At 37.8% G+C, this 16011-nt stretch overlaps 1 protein-coding gene across 3 annotated transcripts in view; it reads right to left on the bottom strand.

Moving 5' to 3' along the window:
- Window positions 1–16011, bottom strand: part of RELN (reelin) — a 521226-nt gene that overhangs the window by 69908 nt on the left and 435307 nt on the right. For all 3 annotated transcript variants that reach the window (XM_003268163.3, XM_030826362.1, XM_030826363.1), the window contains exons 39-43: window positions 12742–12913; window positions 12545–12647; window positions 10169–10398; window positions 4271–4491; window positions 1890–2037 (exon numbers count right to left, since the gene is read on the bottom strand). In XM_003268163.3, the coding sequence (XP_003268211.1) occupies window positions 1890–2037; window positions 4271–4491; window positions 10169–10398; window positions 12545–12647; window positions 12742–12913 (874 nt within the window). The remainder of the gene's footprint in view (window positions 1–1889; window positions 2038–4270; window positions 4492–10168; window positions 10399–12544; window positions 12648–12741; window positions 12914–16011) is intronic.

Raw genomic sequence — 16011 nt, forward strand, 5'->3', positions numbered from 1 at the left:
TGAAAGTTTGAAACAGGAAGAATGTAATTAATGTAGTTTATGCCATATAACTGGCAGATTATTTCTTCTAAAGTTTCACCAGTCGTTTTTCAGATCTCATATTATTGGCTTTGGGAGGCACATTTAAATTCACTGATTGTAGCACCTCTTTGTGAAAGGCCAGGCATCCTTTGGAAGAGGTATGTCAAGCCTGGGCCTCTTTCCTCTGTTTTGTGCTGGGGCAGGGAGCATGAGTGTGGGGTGGTGGTGGTGGTGGCTGTGCCAGGCTCTGACTGTTGCTGGGTCTGGGGATGGATGATACTGGCCACTGAGAATGGTGGCAGCCGGCCAGTGGCAGCGTTCCCAGCTGGCAGGGAGGTGGACAGAGTGGCAGCAACCAGCTGGGGTGCCAATGAAAACTAGCTCACATGTTATCTTTGGCAGGCAAGCTGCTGCTTTCTGGTCCGGCCACGATGCTAGCTGGTAATGCAGAATAAATTTTATGTGTAACCCAACACACATACCCACTAATGTATGCATGCCGGACATAGGAAATATATTAAGATGTATAATAAAAATATTATCAGTACCATATATAAAACCATTCATTCCTCATGAGTTCCCTTCCCCACCCCATTCATTTATCTCATGACCCTGAAAAAATTGGGATTTTACATGGAGCATATTCAGGTCAATATATGCAAATCCTACACAGCATGCTACTGAGATGAGCTAAATAATGGAGCTTTTAACATTAGATTAATGAAAACATACATGGTTAGTGTCTAGTGATGTTTACATTTGTAAAAACAACAATCATTTACAGAGAAATACTTTTAGTATATTCTGTACTTGTATTGAGAAAATCTTTATATTAACTTAGTGATAGACAAACCATGAGAGAATTACTTATTTGGGAACACCTAATAATTTCTAAATTAGAGAACTCAGCTGCTAATAAAAATCTGAAATAAGGAACATCAAATTAAACTATATGCATTAAAATGGGATAATGATAAAATACTGTTTTTATAACTGTGTAATTATCTCACAGAACTGTATTTTCTATGAAGTGTGATCAAATTTATGATCAATAAATGAAGCATTTAGGAAAAAGAAGGGGTAAAAATGTTAAGATGCATTTTAAGATACTCTGAAATATTTCAAAAGACAAAAACATGGTTTCTTTGTTCACTTGCAAAATTAGGTCAGGGTTCCATTTTACACACGTTAAACCATCTTTTTTATCTTCCTTGTTAAGTTTTTGGCCCATCAAATGATCAAGGGATACACATCTTGACAGGACATAATCCTCTGAGCCAGTTTAAAATGTTTGTTTCTGAGTGACTGTGTTCAATTTAGAAAATGACTGCTTCGAATGTGTGAGTGAATCATTGGAAAGATGCTTATAAAGAATAAGGCTGCCCTTCAAATGTTTTTAACTTAAATTGCTGGCGGAGATAAAATTAATTATGAATAATTTGAAGATACATTGCATTTCAACTAAGCTTTCTACTAAGCATGGTATAAGTGTAAATGATTTCTACATAGTGCAAGTGCTAATGAAAAGTATGTTACACAGAAAGATAAAGAAGACATAATATTTTATTGAAGTTAAAGTAAATTAAACATTGTTACTTCCTAATCTCAATCTTATAAAATACCAGATGTTAATTTTTGCCTGTTTAGGTATGTTTCCTTTCTGATTAAGTTATTGAATAATCTCTCTCAGTTTTAGAATAGAAATTATGTAAATTGTGTCTTCCTGAAAGCTTTGATAAAGAGAAAAGTTCAGTATTTATAATGGACGGCCTTGTCCTTGAAATCTCTCTGCTTCTTTCTGATTTGATGATGTTCTGCTATTATACATTACGATGTGTTTTTTTTCCACAGCATCTAAAAATGATTACCTAGCATGTGATAAATCCAGGTCTCGTGTCATCAACATGCGCAAGCCATCTTCATTGAAAAAGAGGTTGTTTCCACTAGAAAGGATTCCACACTTTCGAGATGGTTTCCCACCACTCATTAATAAGAATCTATCAGATTCCAGCTGACCTGAAAAAATTGGAAAATATGGTTTACCTGTGACCCCAAGTATAGTGAGTTGTATTATATTTTTAAAAGGAATATGGTAAATGCATTATGTAGTTTCAAAATATGAAGTCGTAAATATTAAAGTAATGTTTTAGGATAAGAGGCATTTTCAACATTTTAGGTTGTTTGAATTGTTTAGCCTTGGCTGGTATAATTTAAAGATTCTTGTGATAGAAGGAGGGGGTATTTTCTTGAGTATCTATGGTCCAGCTAGATGGATCCCTCCTTTCTGCTTGTTCACACTGAAAAAAAGGACACTGGTTAGTCAGAGAGTAGTTCAGGCCATCAGGAAGGTGGGGGCTGTGTGGCCTTTCCACCAGCCTCTCTACTGTGTCCTTTCTAATGTCAGGATAGTATTAGGCAGGGACAATAAAATATTTAAAAAAACAGTTTTAGTGAGAGAAATTTCAATAGCATTTATTATTGCCTATTAAATAACGTCTTTAAGGCTGGGCGTGATGGCTCACACCTGTAATCACTGCACTTTGGGAGGCCGAGGCAGGTGGATCACCTGAGGTCAGGAGTTCGAGACCAGCCTGGCCAACATGGCAAAACCCTGTCTCTACTAAAAATACAAAAATTAGCTAGGTGTGGTGGCGGGTGCCTGTCATCTCAGCTACTCGGGAGGCTGAGGCAGGAGAATTGCTTGAACCCGGGAGGCGGAGGTGGCAGTTAGCCGAGATCATGCCACTTCACTCCAGCCTGGGTGAAAGAGCAAAACTCCATCTCAAAAAATAAATAAAATAAAATATAAAATAAAATACTGTCTTTAAAAACCAGCTCTTACATCTGTTCAGATACTCTGATTTAGTTTATTTATTTTTTCATTGTGGTAAAATACACATCACATAAGATTTACCATTTTAAACATTTCAAAGTAAACAATTCAGTGGCATTTAGTTGATACACTCTGTTGTGCAGCTATCACTACTACCTAGTTCCAGAACTTTTTTATGAGCCTGAAGGGAAACCCTGTGCCCGTTAAACTGTCACTGTCCCCTCATTTCCCCCTCTTCAACCCTGGCAAATGCTCATCTGCTGTCTTTATGAATTTACTTATTCGGAATATTTCATGAAGACAGACTGACATAATATTTGGCCTTTTGTGTCTGGCTTCTTTCATTTAGCATGGTTTTGAGTTTCATCTATGTTGTAGCATGTATCAGTATTTCATTCCTTTTTATGGCTGAGTAATGTTCCACTGTATGGATATACTTAGATCTAGTTTTAAAATGTATTGTAAAACCATAAATATAACAATTTTACAAAAACTCAGCAAAAAGAAAGAAAATGGTTTGTTTATTTGTTTGTTTGTTTTTTTTTTTTTGAGATGGAATCTTGCTCTGTCGCCCAGGCTAGAGTGCAGCGGTGCGATCTCGGCTCACTGCAAACTCTGCCTCTCAGGTTCAAGCGAATCACATCCCGAGTAGCTGGGATTACAAGTGCCTGCCAGTGTGCCCGGCTTTTTTTTATTTTTAATAGAGATGGGGTTTCACCATGTTGGCCAGGCTGGTCTCGAATTCCTGACCTTGTGATCCACCTGCCTCAGACTCCCAAAGTGCTGGGATTACAGGCGTGAGCCACTGCACCAGGCCGAAAGAAAATCTTTTAATCCCACTACCCTAATGTAGATAGCTATTATATTTAAGACTTTCTTTTATGGAGATGTTTTTCCACAGTTTGATCGAAGTGCATATATAATTTAAATGCTTTTTTCTAATCATTACATTACATGCATTTTACTATGTTATAACATTGTCTTCACACATAATGATACTGAATTCTAGGTGTAAAACTAAACTACAGAAAGTGATGAGAGGCTATTTAAGCAGTTTGTGGTAAAGCAATAACAGGAATTTGTATTTCTGGAAACTCTTCCATCCAAGATTAACTCTCTATAGATATTTTCTAAAATTGTCATTAGTCAGAAATCACATGTGGTAGAAAAAGTTGTGAACACGGCCTTAGTTTTTCTCAATAAAGGTCTTGTAGCATGTAACAGTATTTCACTCACTGACCATTGTTTCCAAAATGGAACCCTATAAATTCAGAACTAAATGAATTCTTGGATGTTCACAATTGAACTAATAATGAGATATTAGAATTAAACTTAATGATTAGTCATCTACCAAAAATTATGTTTAACATATAAATTCTTTCACAAGACTACACAGAATTTGTAAGAAAAGACTACCTTCGAAATCATCTTTGAGAAAATCAGGATTTTTGGTGCTTATTTTACAGGTTGGACCTGAGTAGCCAGGGTCACATATACATTTGGTTCCATTGATACAGCTCCCCTGTCCATTACACATCTCCTCACACTGGGGACCGATGTAGACATTATCAATGGCCCATGTCACTGGCTGAGAGCCGGCAGGGTAAAATCCCTGGTACCATCTGAAACGGACAGATCTGGAAAAGAGGTACAAGTCTTTCAAAAGCTAATCAACTGAACAATATACCTTCAAAGTAGGCACATCTGTTCAATGAACAATGGGAAGCTTCTACCTATGCTCAACACCCAAGAAATAGAAAACATTTGCCATTTCAGGAACAAAACTCCATTCCTCAATCTCCAGGATTTTGCCAGTAAAGTTCTTGTTTCTTGTAAGCTTTTCCCAATCCTATCAGAATGTCAACATTTCACTTGATCTTCCCATCTTTTTCAATATTGACTTCCTTGGTGAAGATTTCTCCATCCTTACTATTTTTTTTTTTTTTCTTGAGACAGAGTCTCACTCTGTCCCCCCAGGCTGGAGTGCAGTGGCGCAATCTCGGCTCACTGCAACCTCCATCTCCCGGGTTCAAGCAATTCTCCTGCCTCAGCCTCCCAAGTGGCTGGGATTACAAGTGCCTGCCACCATGCCCGGCTAATTTTTGTATTTTTAGTAGAGACGGGGTTTCACCATGTTGGCCAGGCTGGTCTTGAACTCCTGACCTCAGGTGATCTGCCCACATCAGCCTCTCAAAGTGCTGGGATTACAGGCGTGAGCCACTGCACCCAATCCCTACTGTCTATTTAATACACTCTGTATAACTAACCTTTTAAAAAAAAAACTGAGGTAAAATTCACACAACATAAAATTAACCATTAACCATTTAAAGTGTACACATCAATGGCATTTAGCACATTCATAGTGTTGTCCAACCATCACCTCTTTCTAGTTTCAAGACATTTTTATCACCCCAAAAGGAAACCCCATATCCATTGAACAGTTTTCCCCATCTCTCCCTCCCTGACAACTGACAACCACCAATCATTTCTGTCTCTATGAATTGACATATTCTGGATATTTCATATAAATGGAAAGATAAGAATAGGTGACCTTTTCTGTCTGGCTTCATTCGCTTAGCATAATGTTTTCAAGGTTCATTCATGGTGTAGCAAGTATCAGAATTTCATGCCTTTTATGACTGAACAATATTCCATTGTATGGATATACTAGCTTTATTTACCCATTCATTAGTTGATGGACATTTGGTTGTTTCCATTTTTTGGCTATTGTAAATAGTGATGCTATAAATATCTGTGTACGGGTAATTGCTTAAACACATATTTTCAATTCTTTTGGGTAGAAGGGTAGTGAAATTGATGGACCTTATGGTAAATGACAATCTTTTAAATTTTTCTATCTTACTTTCTCTTCCATAATTTTGATGGAATTTCCATTATTATAGTTATCACAGCTGGAGTTACTTAAAAGTGTGTCTATTTCCTCTATTGGCTGTGAGCTCATAGAGGCCAATGTCCATGTCTCTTTCTTTTTTTGTACCTTTTTAAGGCACCCATATAGTGTTCACACATAGTAGATGCTCAGTAAATGTTTGTGGCATGTAATTTGTTGTGAAAGTCCTTATGAGCCAAACTAAGGTTTTTTGGATTGTATCTGATCAGAAACAGCCCCAAAATATTATTTTTTAAGAGAAAAAGTGGCAAAATCTGATGTATTTTTAGATTCTTTTATTTCTTAACTTCTTAAGTCAAAAATAATTTTCCTTTTGAATTGTCCTATCATGTTGCTGATGATAAGTTAGCTCCTTAGAAATAATCTACATATTTAGGTAGCTGTCCAGAAATGTTTTAATGTATTTTATCATGTGTGAAACTCAGTTCAAAGAAGGTAGATTTATTTTAGAATGGCAGGATGCAGAGATTACATGTGCACTACTTTTGCGCCCTGTGAATCTTCCCAATCTTCAATTATCATAGAAACTAAATTCTGAATAGTTTTCTGTTTGAGAAACAGAAATTAGAAGTTAAATACCAGGGTTAAGGATGGGTAGTGGGGGAAAAATACATTTGTTAGGCTTCTAAAATTTAGTGGATAGTAAAGCGACAGATTCAAGTTCCTATATATATTTAACCCTAATTTCATTGTTCCATCTTGCTCTGTCACCCAGACTTGTGTGCAGTGGCACGATCTTGGCTCACTGCAACCTCCACCTCCAGGGTTCAAGCAATTCTTCTGCCTCAGCCTCCCGAGTAGCTGGGATTACACCACACCTGGCTAATTTTTGTATTTTTAATAGAGATGGGGTTTCATCATGTTGGTCAGGCTGGTCTCAAACTCCTGACCCCAAGTGATCCACTCGCCTTGGCCTCTCAAAGTGCTGGGATTACAGATGTGAGCCACCACATCCAGTCCCAAACTCCAAATATATTAAGCTGCCCCCAAAATGCCAGTCCATAATTAAACTTTATTTTCAAATACTTGTCAGGTTTAGTCTTGGCAAGAAGCACTTCTTACCTTTTGAACTTTCAGACTGCTGAGCTGAGGGAAATGGCTGGAGTTTTCCTTTGAACAAAAGCCTACAAGGATTTTTTTTGAAGTTCTTATTTATTCAAATGTTCTGAATACAAATGAACCACCTTAGTTGGATATTTATTATTGTTCACCTGCCTTGACACAGAAATTGCAAGCACTATGATAAATGGGCTGAAGGGTCTGGTTTCACTGTGGTTCCTTTCTGCTGAAATCTTATTTTGAAAATTTCTCACTGCCACCCTCCTTGGTGAATGTCAGCATCTGTTCTCCTAAGCCAATTGTATTCAAAAGGATCTGTTTTTTAAATATAAACTTAAAATTTCAAGCACACAACATTGCTTTCATTAAATAGGGGTTTTGGTCGACTCATTATGAAACTGCATAAAGCAAAAACAATTAGGAACTTTTAAAGATAAGAGGACTCTAAAAGGACACCAAGGTGATGTGAAAAAAATCAGATGAAAGCTCATAGTTACTCTTTGAATGTAAATGGACTATATATGTAGAGGCAACAAAATTTGACTATTTTGCACCTGGGAACATTTAATACACTTTTTGTGTGTATCTAGTGTCCAACAAATGCAATAAAAGAGTAATTTAAACATGGATTTTTGTATATATATATATTTTTAGCATCCAGCATTTGTGCCATTACTATGTACCATGTTGAATACCAATCAAGGGATGGTTCACTGAGTTGGAGAAAATTTAACTTTTGCCTTCCAGCCATTCATGCCTGCAGGGGTTTTAAGAAGAGTGCTAATTCTTCTCCTGAAACAAGGACTAGACAACACCCTTAAGGCAAATTTTTCTCTTCACAGAAATGGTTGAAGTCAGTTTGAAAGGTGGGTTTATACCATTCTGAGAATAGGCATGCATGCCTCCTTGATACATTTACTTTCTTTTCATAGAAATAAAAATGACATGGAATACAAATAATGTGACACTATTATTGTGTTTTGTAAGTGGCTTTGTACCAGTGGGTGAAAATATAGATGTCCATAATTCTCTTGTTCAGATTTCCAAATTATATTGTCACGCCTTATGTGGAAGCACAGCACAGTGGGCATTACCAACGCTGAGCGAGGTGGTCTCTGTGATGCTGGAGCATTCCCCTGGCCTGGGCATCTTCACTCAGTGCCTCTGACTGGCAGATCTTTGTCATCTTGTTTCATACACCTTTAGATGGGATTATTTCCACGTGGGAACTTGCTGAAGCAAGTCTCAGTTGGCAAAACAATCTAAAATCATAACCTACAATCTATCTTTAGGGTGGTTTTCTATTTAATTCTTAGCTGGATAATTGGAGGAAATTAGAGGTCCATTAAACAGAAAACCTAGTGTTTCTCCAGAATACCATAAGGGAGTTCAGTGGACTGCTCTGTATCTAGAAGCCTGTCTTACTCCATTCAGGCTGCTATAACAAAATACCATAAATTGGGTGGCTTATAAATAACAGAAATTTATTTCTCACACTTGTGGAGGCTGGGAAGTCCAAGATCAAGGAGCCAGCACCTCAGTGTCTGGCAAGGACTCACTTTGTGATTTACAGATGGTGCCTTCCTGCTGGGTCCTCACATGGTGGAAGAGGCAAGGCAGTCCACTGGGGTCTCTTTTATAAGGGCACTGATGCCAATCATGAGGGCTCCACTTTCATGAACTAATCGCCCCCTAAAATGCCCCATCTCCTTATTCCATTACCTTCAGGAGAATGAATTGAGACATGTGAATTTCAACAAAAATTCAGACCATAGTAGTGCCTAAGCTATCTAGGCCTTTCCCCTTGCCTGTCCTGCTCAGAGGCATGGTCTTTCGACAGCTATGCTTCTCTTGGAACACTTGGCTTTCAGGCAACAGCTGATAGGTTCAGATTTGGAAATTTGGAATTAAGAGCTCCAGAAAATGAAAGCTCTGGTTTGCCGAGTGATGTTAATGTGAGCACAATAAAAACCAGGATCATAAACTTCTGTTGCTAAGTCCCCCACACTTTCAGAGTGAAGTCCATGCAATTCCCCAATATCTTTCCAATAAGTTCTTTCACCTTTTTGGTAAGCCTCTTTATATTTCTTGCAACATATGATCTTAAATAATACAACCATTTTGAATAAAAACTTTTTCCTGGGTTAGTTTCCCCTGCCAGATTCTTCTAAAGACAAGCTCCCCACAACCAATGGTAGCTTTCTGGTTGTGCTGGCTGTGTCATCAGCTCCATCTATTCCTATGATCTCCAGAGACAGTCTTTGCCTCCTCTGGCTATCAGTTCTTGAGGACATTTTGCTTAGTTGTGCTTATTTTAAAAAAGATAGTTGGATTTCCTATTAGAATCATATCCTGGCATAAACGCAAGGATTAGTAAATTATATATTCAACAACCCAAAATATTAAAGTCCTTAGCAATCAATTTATAAAAGTTATGCTGATGATATAATGAGGAGTCGATAGATTCATGTTCAAAGAGATGCAAACTTTAAAAAATTCACTTTCACCCTTTTGGAAAAGTACTAGGTATTAGTAGTCTTGTTTGAAGACTCAAGACTTCTAATTATGCTCCATTTCACATCAGGAAAATAAATCTATTTCCATCTTGAAAGTATGATATTAGTACTTTCTTCTTTTTTGACATACTCTGAAAGAAAACATTCTTAATTCTGAGAGAAAAGACAGAAATTTGGAGGCAGACTGCTTTGTTGACTTCCTCTCTTTGTTCACTTTTATTATTAGTTTTGTTTTTTGAAATATACTTTTCATTTCATTTCTATTAGGGGTGAAGTCCTTTATCTCTAAGTCGCTTTTCAGCAGAAGAGTCAAATATATGTAACAAGGATGCTGAGAGAGGTTGGAAAAGTAGAGATGCCTGGGGGCAACGTGCTAACTTTTTTTTTTTTTTTGAGACACCAGGAATATTCTGTGGGCTTCTATGCTCCATATGTACACTCTCCCTGCATGACAGACATAGGCAGGTGTTTGAAAGTCATAATATTCTAGCTGCATTTATATTGTGAGGTGGGAATAGGCAGGAGGAACGTGCGGAAAACCTTATTTTTGTTGCGTTCTAATTGATCTAAGAGACATTCACAAGGATATGAACCCCACTACAGGGTGCAGCCCATGGTGTGCTGTTAAAATCTACCTTCGAACTAGAAATTAGTAGTTATGTCAGCTCCGTGTCCTACATTTTAAATATCCACTGATCTGCTTCATTGAGAACTGAGGGAGAAATGTCAGGTGGAAATTTCCCCATGATAAAGTGGCAAGTGAATGACGACTTCAGGAATAAACTATCAAAGGAGAAACAAATGTGGCGTCAAGCAGCGGGTCCTTACCCACAAAGGTGCAACTTCCCGAAGTGCACGACCTCCCTCCTCCAGCCCTGCATGGTTCCCGCGTAGTAGGTGCTGCTGGGGTGGTGCTCGGTGGAGCATAAAGAGCTGACGTGGCTGCTGCTGTGGTAGCAGAGGGGCAGCAGCAGGTGCCAGGTCGCCCCGAAGTCCCTTGAAAATTCCAGTCTCACTGGATCCGCAGATGAGCTGTCAGTCGAACAGCCAACATTGATCTTGGGGATGAAGAGAAAAATGATACAAATTACCTCAGAGCAACAAGCCTTGAAATGATTCACCACTTCATTATTTTCTAGGGTCCATTTTCCTGGGAACTGTCTTGTTGAAATATTTAATACTATAAAATTATGTTTTGCCTGAGTAATATTGTATATTACCTTTAAATTATAATTTTTCATAAAGAATCTCAAAGGACCTCATGAAAAATTTATTTCCCTTCATTTTATAAAAAGCAGGAAGTGGGTAAGGCAGAGGCTGGGACAATTCCAAATTTTACCTTTGGCCCATTTTCCTAGCCAAGCCAAGCAAATCATAGTGAAAAGACTGTTTCCCTAATCCTAACCGTTAGCTTCCCCTCCATCTACTAGGTAGGATACCTTCTATTTTCCTTCTTATGACACCTTCCAAATAATCCCAAGAGTTTTACACATGAATCTTCAACGCATATTCAATACCAAAAGATAATACAATCATTGTTATCATTTCCCTGGCACAGGGAAAGATTTTTTAAAAATTATATTTACTTGAGGTGTACCCATACTGTTTTGATGTAATATACAAAGTGAAATAATTACTAATGCCAAGCGAATTAACCTGTCTATCACCTTCCATAGTTACCTTTTGTGTGTGTGTGTGTGGTAAGAGCACCTAAAATCTATTCTCTTAACACATTTTCAGCATACAATATTATATTATTAACTATGGTCTTTATGCTGTACATTGGATCTCTAGACTTATTCATCCTTCATAACTGCAAACTTGTCCCCTTTCACCTACTTCTTCCCACATCCTTCCCCTCCCCGCCCTGGTATCCACCAGTGTATTCTGTCTTTATGTGAAGACCTTTTTAACCATTAGGGAAACAACCACTCCATTCCTTTTTCCATGCTTTCAAGTGCATTAAATTATATAAATGCATGCAATTCTTTCTATAAAATTTTCCCCTTTCCAATTGAGATTAACGTTTTCTTACTATCATGCCATCAAAACATAGCAACCAGTTATTGATATATATAGTTATATATAACCATCTATAGTTATAGTGATATACAATAAATATACACTATACATATTATGTGTGTGTAGGTATGTGAACTTACGTAACTTTTACCTTCCGATGAGTAAACTATTGACATTTGATAAACTTTAGACTATAGGCACTTGTTTCTACCTGAATTCTTTTTTTTTTTTTTTTTGGAGATGGAGTCTCACTTTGTTGCCTAGGCTGGAGTGTAGTGGCACGATCTCGGCTCACTGCAACCTCCACCTCCTGGGTTCAAGCAATTCCCCTGCCTCAGCCTCCTGAGTAGCTGAGATTACAGGTGCGCACCACCATGCCCGGCTAATTTTTGTATTTTTAGTAGAGACGGGGTTTCACCATGTTGGTCAGGCTGGTCTTGAACTCCTGACCTCATGATCTGCCCACCTTGGCCTCCCAAACTCCTGGGATTACAGGTGTGAGCCACCGTGCGTAGCTGATAATAGAACTCTTAAGTGGGCTAAAGATGTCATCTTTTATCAGCTATGAAGAAAATATTCTGAAAAGTTAACATTCTAAAACACTGATATAATGTACCTTTGGTTCTGCTGATTTTATCTAAGTTTTTGAAATATGTAAATATTTTTATATTAATTATTAATTTGCTCTCGACAAATATAAGGACTGCATAAATATTAATAAAATACACAGAGCAAATATATTTGAAATTCTAAAACAGTGTAGTATTATCTGTAAAATTAATAACATCATGATACACATTATATCAATATACTAGCATGGCATAGACTATAGTTACATTGACCTAGTCCCTGAGAAATTTTAAGTTTCACATAAGAAGTGTGGAAACATAATACAAGAATAGTATGAGTCTTTTCATTTTTATAATGTCTAAAATAATTTATTTCAGCTTCCCATTGTAGCAGGTGGGGAAACTACGTCATAAAGGATAATAATTCAGAAATAAATCTTAGTATGACAATTGGCTCTGTTAATAAAAGTAAATTATGATGCCAAAACCTCTTACATCCTTGCACAAAAATGGGAGGTCATAATGTATGAAATTATCTGAGATTTTCCTCCTCTTTCCTAGGTTTTGTTAAATATAAAATTTAAAGCATTTATTATAGAACAAAGTCAAGTACCTCAAATTGTATGATGGTGTTCTCATTCACATTTAGGTCACGGGTGGTAATGGAATGCTCACCAACTTCATTTGAAACAAACACCATAGCTGAATCTTCTTCACTGTTATACAGGAAAACAACCAGGAATCCATTTAGGCAAAAGTTCATCATGATTAGCAGTGGTTTTATTTTTAGATTCTTAATTAAATACTTACGGTGCCCCCTTTGAAGAATATGGACAATAAAGACCAATGTTACCACCAGGATAGAAAAACCAATTGTCTTCTCTGGGCCCAAAGTCAAATGTATCCAGGAGCATCACAGGGTTGTTTAAATTATTTCCATCAATAATGAAGTCATCAACAATCCAGATTTCTTCTTTCTTACCTAAGGCATTTTTGGATAAAGCAAATTTTTCCAGTGATGAAAATCAAATGAACACTTTTGCTCATTGAAAGAAAGCAAAGGACAAAAGCAACTCAGTAACAATAGGTTAAACATATGCCTTCTACAGGAGGACTGTTTGAGCCCAGGAGTTCAAGATCAGCCTGAACAACACAGTAAGGGTCCATCTCTACAAAAAATAAAAAAATTAGCCAGGTGTGGTGGCACATGCCTGTAGTCCTAGCTACTCAGGAGGCTGAGGTGGGAGGACTGCTTGGGTCCAGGAGTTTGAGGTTACAGTGAGCTGTGACCATGCCATTGCGCTCTAGCCTGGGCAACAGAGCAAGACCCTGTCTCAAAAAAGAACCACACAAACCACCCCCGCCCCCCCAACCCATATACTTTCTAGGGAAAAAAAAAACCACAAAGTAAGTAACAGTATATTGTCAGTGATTAAAATTGGCCAGGCACGGTGGCTCACCCCTGTAATCCCAGCACTTTGGGAGCCCAAGGTGGGCAGATTGCCTGAGCCTGGGCAATATGGCAAAACCTCATCTCTACAAAAAAGCAAACAAATAAACAAAAAAATTAGCTGGGCGTGGTGGTGCATGCCTGTAGTCCCAGCTACTCAGAAGGCTGAGGTGGGAGGATGGTTGAGCCCGGGAGGTGGAGGTTGCAGTGAGCCAAGATCACATCACTGCACTCCAGCCTGGGCAACAGAGCAAGATGCTGTCTCAAAAAAAAAAAAAGAAGTGAAAAAATTAAGCTTGCAACCATATTAAATTCATATAGCATGGAACTGCCTTGCTAGTTTCAGAAAGCTGTGACAATGCTTTGTATATAATGTATGTGAAAGCATGCTGTCCTTCAAATAATAGTAGTGCTATGAACCCTCCCCTGGCAAGAGTGGGTTTTGAGTTGTGTTTTACTGGTTTAGGGGAGTCTGTGAGACATGCAGTCTGTGAGAATGGGTGGTCAGTTAGTGGACTTAGAACCGAGGTACACTAACCAGTCTATTCAGGGAGGAATTCATGCTTTTTAGGGTCAACCCATGGCTTAGCACCATACTTCAGTCAGGCTGAAGGACTATGGCCATTAAAATAATGCCCTGATACATAATTGCATTTATTTGTTTATTTAATACAGAAGAAAAATATTCTATGATCAATAATATTCCATGTTTTCTTAATGTTTTTCAAATCTTCTATGTTGATCTGGAGATACTGTGGGAATATATAGGAAACTAGGGAAATCACCCTTTACACTGCTATAGGATTTGATTCAGTGATTTAGACCAGGTGTTTAAGGAATATGTTAGAGTAGATAAGAATGGCAAAAGCCAGGCTGCTTTTGTAAAGCACTGTTTGGAATGACCTTGAAACAAGGTGATAAGCCCATGCGAAGCAGGAACGTCAAGATTCCCTAGGTTGCTTCTTCACTGATTTCTACTTCAGTACAATTCTTACAAAACATAAAAAAGGATCTGTAAACAGGAGCCTGTAGAACAAATCTCATGCTTTGAATGAAATCACAGGTCTCTATCTCTAATCCTATCAGTGTTCTAATTCTAGTAGCATTCTTTCCTCTTCTTGTTTAGAAAGTGGTTGGTGGAATCAATGAAAAAAATAATTAGGTGAGCATTCCAAACATAGTATGAAGACAGCAATTCCTCCATCACCCAGGCTGGAGTGCAGTGTCATGATCTCGGTTCCCTCCAACCTCTGCCTCCCAAGTTCAAGTGATTATACTGCCTCAGACTCCCAAGTAGCTGGGATTACAGGTGTGTGCCACCATGCCCAGCTAATTTTTTTGTATTTTTGTAGAGACGGAGTTTCACCATGTTGGCCAGGCTGGTCTTGAACTCCTGACCTCAGGTGATCCACCTACCTCGGCCTCCCAAAGTGCTGGGATTACAGTTGTGAGCCACTGTGCCTGGCACATTCCTTTTTTGGACTTTTATTCAGTGACAAGATGTATGTATACATATATGTTTCATAATACATTAAAAATTTTGTTTTATATTTTTAACATATTAATTGTTAAGGAAATAGGTTAAATTTTAGAGATGGAAGAACCTTTGCCATTTCCATTTTTGTGTTACCTCTGCAAAGAATCTGCTGCTTAATGTGGCATCTCCATGCTTATTTAGGTGATTATATGCATGACTTGGTAAAGTCTGGTCCTTTATAATCAGCAGTTAATAGAAATATAGGAAGCAATAAAACATTACCAATTTGTAAAATCATTTTCTGTAACCATTTGAAATGCTATTAAATTATACATTCACTTTAACTTATCACTGAAGCAAGTGTATGTGATAAGAATATTTTATCTGCGGCACTATCTGCTTCGTCTAAGTCCCTGTCACTTCATCATGGCATTTTGCTATAGTGTTCTATTTCACTAATGAAACGCCACACTCAAACTATGTATTCCCAAATAAATGCAACAAAAATGTCATTACAACTGATGAGTCCTTAACGATAATGCTGGATTATTTTTAAGAAACTTTAGCTCTGTAACAGAATTCAGCTATATTTACATTAACAGGAGAACCTACTAGTCAAATATGAAGAGATTATATATACATATATATGTTAAATATTTAAATATTTATTGAGACTTGTTGATATGGTTTGGCTCTGTGTCCCCACCCAAATCTCATCTTAAATTGTACTCCCATAATTCCCATGTGTTGTGGGAGGGACCTAGGTGGGAGATAATTTGAATCATTTCCTCCATAATGTTCTCGTGGTAGTGAATAAGTCTGACGAGATCTGATGGATTTATCAGGGGTTTCCGCTTTTGCATCTTCCTTATTTTCTCTTGCTGCCGCCATGTAAGACATGCCTTTTGCCTCCCTCCATGATTCTGAGGCCTCTCCAGCCATGTGGAACTGTAAGTCCAGTTAAACCTCTTTTTCTTCCCAGTCTGGGTATGCCTTTATCAATAGCATGAAAACGGACTAATACATTTGTCAAAAGTGAAGCATGTAAAATGTGTGTGCTGTGGACAGCTAAGCTGCGCAGTTGACAAATACTTCCTTCACACCTTAGAAACAAATGTGTTAACATGCCACTGTCAGTTTTGATCATAGGAGA

The sequence above is a fragment of the Nomascus leucogenys genome, chromosome 13 (genome assembly GCF_006542625.1).
Source record: "Nomascus leucogenys isolate Asia chromosome 13, Asia_NLE_v1, whole genome shotgun sequence".
Lineage (NCBI taxonomy): Eukaryota > Metazoa > Chordata > Mammalia > Primates > Hylobatidae > Nomascus > Nomascus leucogenys.